The sequence below is a fragment of the Salvia hispanica genome, chromosome 1, assembly GCF_029641045.1.
Source record: "Salvia hispanica isolate PSC_SH4W2 chromosome 1, Shi_PSC_v1, whole genome shotgun sequence".
NCBI lineage: Eukaryota > Viridiplantae > Streptophyta > Magnoliopsida > Lamiales > Lamiaceae > Salvia > Salvia hispanica.
In genome coordinates this window covers 14,002,329-14,015,398 of record NC_142692.1, presented here as the reverse complement: position 1 = coordinate 14,015,398, position 13,070 = coordinate 14,002,329, and the positions used below count along the sequence as shown (strand labels likewise).

The 13,070-nt window shown below is 37.5% G+C and overlaps 2 protein-coding genes across 2 annotated transcripts; one reads left to right on the top strand and one right to left on the bottom strand.

The window, feature by feature from the left end:
• The first annotated feature begins 3,008 nt into the window (after nucleotides 1-3,008).
• LOC125224477 (arabinogalactan protein 12-like) lies at nucleotides 3,009-3,408 on the top strand. Its single transcript, XM_048127881.2, has one exon. The coding sequence runs from the start codon at nucleotides 3,123-3,125 to the stop codon at nucleotides 3,297-3,299; it is 177 nt and encodes a 58-aa protein (XP_047983838.1). The 5' UTR covers nucleotides 3,009-3,122; the 3' UTR covers nucleotides 3,300-3,408.
• A 3,911-nt stretch (nucleotides 3,409-7,319) lies between these two features.
• On the bottom strand, nucleotides 7,320-10,771 carry LOC125185205 (5'-adenylylsulfate reductase-like 5). The gene is made up of 4 exons (XM_048081705.2): nucleotides 10,333-10,771; nucleotides 8,971-9,152; nucleotides 8,282-8,406; nucleotides 7,320-7,968 (listed from the first exon to the last, which is right to left on the bottom strand). The coding sequence occupies exons 1-4, from the start codon at nucleotides 10,507-10,509 to the stop codon at nucleotides 7,535-7,537; spliced, it is 918 nt and encodes a 305-aa protein (XP_047937662.1). The 5' UTR covers nucleotides 10,510-10,771; the 3' UTR covers nucleotides 7,320-7,534.
• Between the last annotated feature and the right edge of the window lie 2,299 nt (nucleotides 10,772-13,070).

Genomic DNA, 13,070 nt, shown 5'->3' with positions numbered 1-13,070 from the left:
GAGCGATGTTTAATTTGCTTTACTATGTTCTAAGTATTTTGTTTGTTTTGTTCCCCGCCGGACTTATTTCTTATTGGAATATTAGAATATAAACTTGATTTTGTAATGGAAATATATAGATATTGTACAAATATCTAGATATTATGTCTAATTGTCTAGAATAAGCATGAAAAAATATCTAGATATTTTAGGAGAATAGTCTAGATTATAGATATTATTTAGTAGATTTTTATTGATAAAAATCTAGATATTTAGAATATAAAAGTATTAAGTACAGTAGATGATTCTAGAATAGGAAGTGGATGCCTATAAACATGGGTAAATTGTAAAAGTGTGCCTCTTACGTATCATTCCTCAACTCCAATAAATCAAAGATAATAGTTTAAATTCTTGGCAGGTGTTGAGTTAACACTAATGACTAGTTGAAACTTTAATTAAAGTTATTATCCATGTAACTTTGAATTAACGACAAACATTTATCATCTAAAATTTAAGAGATCTTCTCATAAAGTTTTAAGTAGACAAACATTTAACATCTAAAATTTATGAGATCTTCTTATAAAGTATGCACTCTATAAGTTTGATGAAATGTCAAATGAACAATAGGCATATGCTATAACAATTTATATTTGAATAGATAGATTTGATCATAAGTAAGAATAAAATCGGTTACCGATGAAATGTCAAATGAATAATAGAATGAGTCAATGAATTATGGAAATTGTTATTAGTATATGAATATTTTCACCAAATAAACCGACATCCGTTATTTCATATTTTTGTAATGGAATGAGTTATGTAAATTTTTATTAGTATACGAACATTTTCTCCAAAATAATCGGCATCTTATTTCATTTTTGGGTTGGAATGAGTTATGGAAATTATTATTAGCAGTATATAAATATTTTTTCCAAAATAATCGGCATCTTATATCATATTTTTGTGCTGGAATGAGTTATGGAAATTATTATTCGTAGTATATAAATATTTTTCCAAAATAATCTGCTAATTTTAAGTAAAGATTATGTCATAAGGTTGTTGCTGCAATATCATATTAAAGATGGCTGCTATAATATATATTCAAAATTTGTGTATTGATTTTTTAATTTTTTGGGAATTATAAAATATAATTAATGCATGTAACTTCAATTTAAATTTGAAAATAGAATGATAAGGATGCAGATTAAAAAAACTAAAATGAGGATGAGGATACTAAAGTCTTTTTAATTTATTCACTAACTATAACTAATATTTAATTATATAATTAATATTTATATTTACTTTCTATCCTTGTATAATTGTCGTTGTTTAGCATCACTCTTTTGCATATTAGGGCTTATTTCCACGCTCTTCTCTCGATGGGCTCCAGCAAGAGCCCCTGCCATTTAATCTCAAAAGCCCAAAACATTGGAATAGAGGCTTCCTCCATTTTAGATACGAAAAATATTTTCTTTCCTTAACCTCTAATGAACAAAAAGTCATAATTCAACATCCTATAAGTCAACACCATTAGCATAATTCAGTTTTAATACCCTAGTGAAACTAATGTTAGATATGGAATTTGTCAAACATTATTAAGTAATCCAAGTTACGTCGTGTTTAATCAGATATGTCCTAATTTTTGTATTAGTGGAGGAGATGGGCAACACCTGTCTCTCAGCTCATATTTTTTGAGGGATTTTATTGTTATCTGACTCTTAGTATTATTAATCAAATATTGAAGAGTAGAAGATAAACGGTCAGATTAGAAGATAAGAATTTTCTTTCACACTGGAATTGAATTATTCACTATGATGATAACCTATTTCTTACCCACCAGTACCAAATCATGAAATATTATTTCAAAATTTGAAACCTGAGAAACCCTTAATGGGCTGGATATATAGTGGTGCATGGTGGTGGCCCACATTTTGCTTTGACAAGTGATTCCTACCTGTCCACTTCCCGGGCAGCTCGGGCAGCCATACGTTACTTTAGTTTTACTTACATAGAATAGATGATAATTTAAGAAAATTGGTAGTCCTACCTAAATTATTTGGAATAACCGTTTTACAATTCCAAATTGAAAGGATAATGGCCATTAATTACAAGAATTACTAATTATAATTCTTGCCGGTTCTAAATTTCTAATGTATTTGAATCATATTCCTTTATGTCATTTTACTATAATATTTTACGTTTTTTAATAATAAAAAATAACATATTTAATTTAATATATATTTTATTTTAATCTTTATTTAATTATTTATATTATTTTCTCTTAATTATCTCTTCTGTACTTATTTTATCATTGTAATTTGTAACTTAACCGTCATTCATTAATCTACAAAGATTTTATTTTATCTATCAAAATAATATGCGAATACTCCCCCCGTCCCGGATAATTCGTCTCATTTTTCCATTTCGGTCCGTCTCACATAATTTTTCCCATTTCACTTTTATTTTTTTTTGTAGTGGACCTCATATTCCACTAAACCATTCATACTCACATTTTATTATAACTAATATATAAAAGTAGGACTCACACTCCACTAACTATTTCAACTCATTTTTCATTACATTTCTTAAAACCCGTGTTCGGTCAAAGTGAGACGAATTATTCGGGACGGATGGAGTATTCGATCACTCCATCCTTTTATATTTTTTGCCAGATTTTTCATTCATTGTGTCATTAAAAAAGGAGTTATTTATCTGTGATACATGAACTTTAAATATTTTCTGATTTTTTTTTACTAAATCTAAATACATGAATTTCCAGTTTTTTCTGATTTTTTCTCAATTTTTTTTTTTAAAATTGAAGCTGACGTGTTGTTAGAAGTGCCAACGTGGCAAAAAACAAGGAGTAGAATATATGAAACTATCGAGGTTCACTGAAATTTCTCTAAACTCTGAGATTTTCAAAAAAATTCCAATTTTTCCCAACCACTAGATTTTTTCTAAACAATTTAATGAGAATTAAACCATTAGACTTTTTATAGTAGCCGTTAAGAAAGTGAAAAGAAAAGGAGCATAGTTTCACATTTCATCCAGGTAGCTGCCCTTTCTCTCTACTATAAAAACCCCCTCAGTCCTCACACAACACAAACATTCACCATCTCTTATTTGATAAAGTTATTATTGAGATGGAGGGCAAGAAGATGAAGGCTCTGGGCGTTGCATTGACAATCGTGGCACTCTCCGCCGCGAACGGCGTCGCAGCAGCAGAGGCTCCAGCGCCGTCCCCCACTTCCGACGCAGCCCTCTTTGTTCCCACTTTCCTCGCCTCCTTGGCGGCCATGGCTTTTGCTTACATCTTCTGATCAATTTTCATCTCTTAATCTTCTTTTTCCCTTATCGGATTTGGATCTACTGTTGATTTCCTTGTCATATTTTTCCTCTTTTTTATTAATAACACTTATGTCTTCTATACCGCTTCTCTTACTTTATTTATTGCTCTTATGAAATTAATTACGAGCTAAAGAATGAATTATTAAATGTGGGAACATCTTTCAGAATATGTTTAAAATTAGATATAAGTGTATAAAATCGGTATTTAATTATTCTACTAAAAATATTTCACCTAAGATCCGACGAAATGAATCAGAATATAATATTTTGGGTATTTTAAGAATTTATAAATGTTTACTACGATGAAGATTAGGGACATAAACAAAACATTTATGTGAATGGAAAAAATAAAACAGTACTCCATATATAATAAAGAATGTTGCGCATGCACTCCCTCGAAATGATTAAACATCAACATAGATGTATTTCTTTCTTCGTCCTAGCATCTCTAATGCAAATAGGTCAGCCACTCTCTCTCCCTGCCACGTCAGTAGAATTAAAAATCCACCTGCCACATCAAATTTAGATCAGCCATAGGTCAACTGCAATAAAAATAATTCAAAATATACTATATTTACGGAATTAAAATTACGATTAAATTACGAAATTAAATTTACGAGACATATACAGGAAAATTCATTAATTGCATTAAAAAAAAAGTACATAGATAAAAAAAAATTACTCCCTCCGTCCCATAAAAGTTGAGTCGTATTCCTTTTTAGTCCGTCCCAATAAAGTTGAGTCGTATTCCTTTTTAGTCCGTCCCAATAAAGTTGAGTCATTTCCTTTTTTAACTAAAGACAAAACATCTAATCACTCTTACTGTATTCCATAATTTACTTTACTCTCTCTTCTCTTTCCTACTTTTTTCATCTCTCCTATTAAGTTAATATAAATTCTTAATCTCCGTGCCCAAAAGTTTTGTCTTAACATTATGGGAAGGAGTACATAATAAAGAAAAAAAACTATCGGCGTGCAGTCCTCCGTGCCCACAAGTCTTCAATTATATCCTTTTGGAGTTGAATATGAGCTTCCACTTGGCGCATGTCGGCATATTCCTTGAGGCGGCCGGCTTCATCGAGAGGTACCCCACGTCGTACGCTAGGGGTGGCCGTTCCGTGGCTTGGACCGGCTTCATCGTCATTGGCCCAACTAGTCAGTTGTACGCCTTCGTCTTCGACGATCATGTTATGCATGATAATGCAAGTGTACATTATTTGGGAAACGCATCTGACATCCCACAAACGCGTTGGACGCTTAATTGCCGCCCATCGAGACTGGAGCACACCAAATGCGCGCTCCACGTCCTTGCGCGCCGACTCCTACCTTTCCGCAAAGTAGGCCTTCCTTTCATCACTAGCGTGCTTGATCGTCTTCACAAAGACATGCCACCTAGGGTATATCCCATCCGCCAAGTAGTAGCCCATATCATGCCGGTTGCCGTTGGCCACAAATGAGACGGCTGGACCGATGCCCTGATACTTCTCGTTGAATAGGGGCGACGAGTTGAGGACGTTGAGGTCGTTGTTCGACCCGGCTACCCCAAAATATGCATGCCAGATCCACAGCCGGTAATCAGCTACGGCCTCGAGGATCATCGTGGGATTCTTTGACTTGTAGCCGGTCGTGTAGGCCCTCTTCCAGCCAGTCGGACAGTTCTTCCACTCCTAGTGCATACAATCTATGCTGCCTAACATCCCGGGGAACCCATGCTGCTCCCCGTGCATCTGCATCAAATGCTGACAATCTTGGGGAGTAGGGCTTCGAAGGTACTGCTCACCGAAAATGTTTATCACGCCCTCACAGAAATACTTCAGACATTCCAGGGCTGTCGACTCACCGATGTGGAGGTACTCATCCCACATGTCTGCCGCGCCTCCGTAGGCCAACTGCCTGATTGCCGCCGTGCACTTTTGAATAGGGGTGTGGACGGGTCTACCAACCGCATCGTGCCTGAAGCGGAAACACAGATATCGACGCTCCAAAGCGTCAACGATACGCATAAACAACTCCCTGCGCATTCTAAAACTCCGCCGGAACATGTTTGCGGGAAACCGCGGGTTCTCTGAAAAGTAGTCGTCATACAACCGTTGATGTGCAGCTACGTGATCCCGATCAATCACTGCTCGGCGGTGGATAACCCGTGGAGGGCGAGGTATCGCCTGCTGTTCCACCCTACGCATGTACCGCTCCATCTCGCGGTTCATGTAGGCTTCCATAGCCTCGTTTATCCTCCGTTCGTACTCCTCAGCATCCCCACCACTACTACCACCCGCGTTACTCATCGCTCGATGATGCTCTTGTACAGAAAGTTAGAGAGAGAGAAAACTCGTTAAAACAAGTGGTGCAAATGAAAATGAAACTAAAATCGCGTTTATATAGGTTTAAAAAAAAAAAATCGAAATTCGCCGCTGGCCGATCGGGCCGCCACAATGGCGGCCAGCGGATCGGCCAGCGCCACGCAATCGGCCTGCCTACGCCGGTTTTTTCGCCGATTTGGCGCTGGCCTGCTCCAATGGTTCGGCTAGCCGACCGGCTAGCGACGCGAATCGGCTAGCCGGCATTGGAGATGCTCGCCTTCTTTAGATAATAAACTCGTCTTCCAAAATTAAGTTTCCACTTTCAGAATTCTTTGAGAAAATATTGCCAAACTTGTCATTTACTGTTGTCTTCTATGCAAGTTCTTACTATACTACTACTTTTAACAATTAAGTTAAATTACACATTAATATATGAATATTAATTAATTGTGACACAAGATAACATATATATCTATGCTTTGAGTATATATATTACGCACTTATAAGCAATAAAATAAGACTCAGAAAAATTCGAAGTTGCCAGCAAATTTGACACGCATAACTTCTGAAAAAATGACCCTAAAACGAGGGGGGGGGGGGGGGGTTTCACATGTTTTAGAAATATGGTAATAAATAATTAAAAGTGTAGAAAAAATAAAGTAAAAAAGAGAATAATGTAAAAGGGACTCTCTTCTACATTATTTTTTCTCATACTTTATTTTTTCACCACTTTAGTTATTTATTTTTATAATTTTTCCAAAACAAGTGCGAAAAACAAATGTTGCATACTTAATGGGAAAAAAAATTTGGTCACGGCAAAAGAAGATAAGTGAAAGCACACAGACACAGAAGAAGAGAATCAAGTTAATGTACACTAGCGAAATTTTTTTATAACGATTCCATTTTCAAATCAATATTCACCTAATTTTCTTGAAACAAGAATCTTGTTAACGGGCAATAATTAAGGCCAGGGACGGATCTAATGTGCAAGGAGTCCCTCAAAATTTCATAACTATGTATAAATTCTATTGGAGAAAAAAAATTAATATTAGTTTCTTCTTTAAATGCCCCTCCTCAAGCACTTCAAATATCTCCACATTTATTTTTGCCCCTTCTATAATGATTTTCTAGATCCGTCCCTGATTAAGGCAGTATTAATAATGCTATTAGCACATGCATCTTCAACATAATTAGGGATAAATACCAAAGTTAGACTTAGACACCTTTCACATATCCAAATATCACGAGTATTTATTCTCTACTAAGCCATTTTGCTTTCCATCTAATAATAACCGCAGAAGAGACAAAATATCATATTAAAATCAGCTTAAAAGGTCTCATTATAGGGAAAGAAAAGAGAAGATTTCATGGTCAAGAACATGAATTAAGTAGATAGTTTCGCACATGGCATGCTATAGAAGGTTGAGACCAGACAATGCATGCATCCATCATTCATGTGTAGGCGCATGTCTGTCTATTCAAATTTCGAATAATTAAACTAGTTGTATGCTTTGTCTTGAAGCCATCAATTAATAGAACATGCTAACCCAACTCATAATTTATTTTTTCTTCCTTTCTTCTTCTAAACATATTTATAATCAGGCCACATAATAATGAAGTAAATCTAGTAGGGGTGGGTCTATTCTAATTTCTAGCCTTTGTTTCACCACTATGGTAAATAACACATTACGCTTATTTGGACTTGTTCTCATCAACTTGTAGTATATTTTACAACCAAAGGAATATGTCTAAGAAATTTACATGCTTTTCTCTCACTAGAGTCGATATCTCAAGTCTTTACATAACATAACATATTTCTCAAGGAAACCAGAGTGACTGCAAAGACTAACGATTACATCAGTTAAAAGGGAAAACCCCAGTGGCAACAAATGGTGTACAAAAATGGTTCACAAGTCCTTGGAAGATAATGCTCTAGATGATGACGTCTCGCCTAATGAAACAGAGGCCAATGAAGACGCCCAAACCCGAGCATTCCTGGCTCCCCTGTGGAAGTTCCTAGTCTTGCACACCTTTAGCTTGCTCCAAATTCTCTTTACATCAATCAGATGCAGTGCCCGACCTATAAGCTGCCTCGACTCTCCGAAGATCCCCATATTCAGATGAGGAATGTATGCCAACCAAATTGACATTATATGAGATGCGATCTCTGGGAAGAGATATAAAAAAGCTTTTGACATGACAAATACGACAGAGATTAGTAGATAAGGTTCCCTTAAGAAAATCTCTTTCAATGATGCTCCTTTCCAAACCCCAAATACTCGCTCCTCGCTCTCAATATTGCACGTTGTGTCTTCTACCAAATCCACTACAGGGTCCAGCCCTAACCAAATAAAAGAATTTCATCACCCACAAATGCTTAAATATACTGATCATGTCATCACATAGATAAAGGAAGATACAATTCAAGGAGGGATGAAAATTATTTTGGCCATCTTCTGATATTAGGACGTTACACGTAGTTAAGGCCATTTATGAAGGAAAACACACGAAGATAAATGTGATCAGATTCTTAAGCTAAATTTGAGTAAAACTAGATCATGTACGCACTCATCAATCCACAAACATATATATGCATGAACTCAATCAAGAACAATAGTAGGAAATCAACTTTTGACCATTGGTGGTACTGGTACCTGTAGTTTTCTTGTAGAAGTTTACAACAGAATGGAGATCTTTTCGGCCATGATATCTCACTCTAGTAGTTTTATTCACAATCAGTAGCGATGGTACACTGTGAATCCCGTGTCTTGAGAAGACTCTGCACACAACAGACAAGTTAAACTAAAGCAAAGACTTGAACACAAACAATTTAAAAAAGAAAGAGTATAACCCTCCCTAACTGAATATGGCATCTAAAAGTTTAGTGAGGTGAGCTAGAACATAGAATAAGCTAAGAAACAGAAGAAACCATAACTATCAAGAACCCTACCCTACAAAAGTACTACTATTGATATAAAGCTAAGAGATTAATTCATACTAAATATTTGACCAAGTAACATCTTCAGATAGCCCGGCATTTAATCAAACTACTGTTGAAGCAGATGCGGCAATGACCACAAGCTCTGGGTAGTGAAAAGAAATTTTGTAAATGGAATTTCATAGGTTAACAAGCTTGTATTTTGAAGTGCGAAAGTGCCAACAACAGACGGCTGCAAATAGACATCTACTACTTTTGTGTTAAGCTGATGCTGTGTGATGGATAAGTTGAGATGCCCATATCTCTGGTTTATAGGAGACTACACAATATAGGTTCACCATTGTTTGAAATGCATAAGCTCTTCTTAACTTGAAGAGGTGTTAATAAGGAAAAGAAAACACTTACCTGGGTAGGACTGAGGTTTGGTCGACCATTATATGTTTGATCTGTGGATACATGGAACTAAGGGTAGAAAACCTTGACTTGAAGATGCTTGAGAAAGGACACCAGGAAGCATAAAAAAGAACTGCAGTATATTCATTGTCTTGAATGGAGCTCATAGCATTTTCAAGGGATTCTTCATTCACCTTCAGTTACATATTAATGCATGAATAAATGATTAAATATAAACCATAAAGGAAAACCTCTAAAAAATCAACATGGCAGAAAGATAAAGACAATTTAAACTTAAAACATAGAACTACATCTGATACGAATCCTACATCGACTCTGCATGAAAGTTTGGGATATCAAATAAGCAGAAGTCAACCCTTCAGCTTTGACCATGGTTTTGGGTTAAGTTAGGCTCCTTAACTTATATGGTTATCAATTTCGAGCGTGAACATGGATCTGGACGGCCTACAGCTACAAAAAGGGGCTAATCGAAGGTGTGACCTAAGGGGTGCCACTGAAGATGTTGGTCAAGGGGCAGTAAATGGATGGTGGGACTTGATTCGAAAGGGGAATAGATTGATTCGAATCCCACATCGGTTCCACAGGTGGAGTTAACCCTTTGCCTTTGACCATGGTTTTGGTTTAAGTTAGGGACCCCTAACTTATATGCTTATCAACATCACTCCTGTATATCAATCCCACCGAACTACTAAAACTATTATAACTGAAACTACCACAACACATATATGTGTAGTTGAATTCCTAAGGTTGATACTTGGCACTTGCATATGGTACATAACACTGTTAAGTCATTTTAATAACATAGCTCATTCATTAGGTTGTGTCTTTGTGTGTGTGCAATTGATATTTCAGTACAAATATGACTTGAAGTTACAAAGGCTTCTGAGGGGAAATACTAGAGGTACCTAATTTCAATGACAAAGAGTTTCGAAACAGAAGATAACAAACAAGTCAAGAATCAATATAGGCTTCCAACAAAGCCAAAAAAAAAAAAATATGTTCATACCAATAACAATCAGCTCCATACAATTCTATCCCACGTCATTTTACTCTTTTTGCGCAAAAGCATACAGCTCAAGTAATAAGATGAAATATGAGCTCACAATAACAAAGAAGAAAACATGGAGAGAGAAAAAAGGCGTGCAATCCAACACCGATAACATCAAAAAACCCTCTAATAGCCGACATACGCATACAAAATCGAATAATCCAGACATATAAATATTAAAACAAAAATTACAGCATTTTTCTAAATCAACAGACGCAAAAGCAACAGCCTTGAAACCCTAGACGCACTTATGTGCAATAATAGGGGGAAATTTTTACAACAAACAAATTATACTAATAAATTACCTGAATTGGGGGCGAGGAGCAATGGATCGATAAGGGGCACTGAGAATTCAGATCGTGAAGAAATTCCATGGAATCGCGTTCACAAGTCGATGATGAAGACACTAACCGAAACGACGTAGCTGATGCTGCTAATACACACATGAATATACGTACACATTTCCCCATCGGAAACTCCATGAACAAAATCAGGAATATTACAGATTTCTTCTAATTATTATAAAGAAAAAACCGGATTTTTTCTATCGGGAAGAAAAACAAGAAAAGAAAAGAAAAACAAAAATTGTAAAACTATCGATTACAAGGGAATCTGCAAATTTGAGGATTGACAAACGTTTTCTTTCCTATGTTTTTTTTCACCTTTTCTTCTTCTAATCTCCGGACTCTTTCTCACTCAGCTGCTTCGTTCCACCTGCGCTATTTCATACTTAATTTCTTATATATTTATGTGTCCTCGAATAAAATGGACGTAATTTTACATATATTATGAATTTTCTTAAAATGGCTACAGGTGCCGTGTCCTCTTTTCTTTTTGTTGAGATAATTGTTAACAATGTTAGTATTATTATCTCAGACAATCTCTTTCGTAAATATTTTTATAATAACAAAGTTTTTTACTTTTAGTACATAATTAATAATATAAAAAAAAAGTGCGTAGTATTTTAGTGGAGAAAGTTAAATTACCAATAACAAAACTATTTTTATGTAATTCAAAATTTTGAGATTTAAAAGTAGAATCCAAGTGTATTATTTTGACTACATGAAATTAGTATTATTTTCAACCAAGTACTTCATCCATCTCTGAAAATTTGTTACTTACTTTTATATTTGTCTATCCTTCAAAATTTATCACATTTCGCTTTTATCATTTTTGGTAATTTTCACATTCCACTAACTCATTTTCACTCATATTGTAAAACTACAATATAAAAATGGGACTCGTAAGCCACAAACTTTTTCAACATAGTTTTTATTACATTTATTAAAACTTGTACACGATGAAATGATGACAAATTAAAAATGACGAAGAGAGTAATAAGAAATAGTTATTGGATAGCATATTTATTTCGTATGGCTTTAATTTAGAATAATAGAAAAACAATAACGTTGATCAAATAAACTATAACTAGTAATTATAATATGAATTTGGGATTTATAAAAGAGCATCCGCAATAGTGGATGCCCCGGCGGACGTCGGACCGGCGTGCTGGGCATCCGCGCGGGACGTCCGCCATTAGGTCGAGAGAGGCGGACGCGGACGTCTTCGGCGGATGTGAGGTATCCGCGGCCTTCCGGCGACGTCCGTCGTGACGTCCGCCATTGCGGTGCCACGACGGACGTCCCGGCGGACGTCCCTATATACAGCTTGTTGAACTTCATTTCATTCGCACCACTTGTTTAAACCAGTTTCTCTCTTTCTAATTTCATTTCTTTTGAAGATAAATGGAGCACGACAGTGATTCTCCCGCCACGAGCGAGTCACAAACGCAGACGTTTCCCGTTGGAGGTAGGGGAAACGCCGGCGGAACTGCAGGGATGTCCGAGATGATCCCCAACCCCAAATGGCGGGGATGATGCCGTGTACTACAATATGTACCCTTGGATAGGTGGGATGGTGCCCAGATGCCAGGGGTGAGTAGAGGGATGACGGAGATGGCGCCAAGGTTGATGGGGGGAATGATGCCCGGTATGATGCAGGACATGCCTGCCGCTACGGGGGATAGCAGGCTGGGGGTCCCCCAATCACCTGAGGACAATGTCTATCGCCCCTACATGGATTTATTGTCTAGCGATTCCTAGAGTATGCCTCTGGAGACTTTCTCTTTTGAGGAGTTGGGATATCTCCGGTCAGGGAGTCTCCCACTGAGATACCACCAGCGGTAGGGAGGTCGAAGAAGAAGGGCAAGGGCAAGGGCACTACCTCGTCCACACGTGCGGGGGACGAGGGTGGGGGGGCGAGGGGGGGAGGAGGAGGTCGGAGAGGGAAAGAGGACCGTCTGGAGCGTAGCGGAGTGTGTCGCGCTGGCTCAGGCCTGGGTCGGTATAGTCGAGGAACCCTACATCGGGGCTAACCAGCATATCGACAGAATGTGGTGGCGCATTAGCCAGAGCTACCTCAAATTCAAACTGCCGGGTGGGAAGCCTCACGATGGAGAGCAACGCCGGAAACAGTGGGAGCGACTGAGGAGGGCCCTCAGTCGATTTGCCAGCATCTACCAAAACAACCTCCGCACTGTAACCAGTGGCATGTTCATGGAGGATGTGAAGACTGTGTCCATGCAGCAGTACCCCGACAAGGAGAAGAAGTTCGGCGTCTTCAATTATTGGGAGGTCTATCATGTAGTGCAGAATTCCGCCAAGTTTTGTATGGGTGTTGAAGCTAGCTGGCCGAAGCGGACGAAGCTCAACTCCTCCGGTGAGTACAACAGCAGTGCCGGTACCCATGACCTTCCTGATACGCTCGGATTTTGCACTATTTTAAGGCCATTATTTGGTCCATTTTTTATGTCAAAGTCACTCTACACGTCCATTATTTGCATATTTTGTCTATTTTGGTATTTTGACGTGTTTTGTGATAAACGTGCATAATTGAGCCAAAAAAGGGAGCCAAAACGCAAAGTCTGGAAATCTGGAGACGGCGACCGCCGACCGCCGCGGATGTGTGCGGCGACCGCCGGCGCCCGACGGGCAGATCAATGCAGCGGTCCGCCTCGGAAAAATACGCTTGGAAGAGAAGTCTC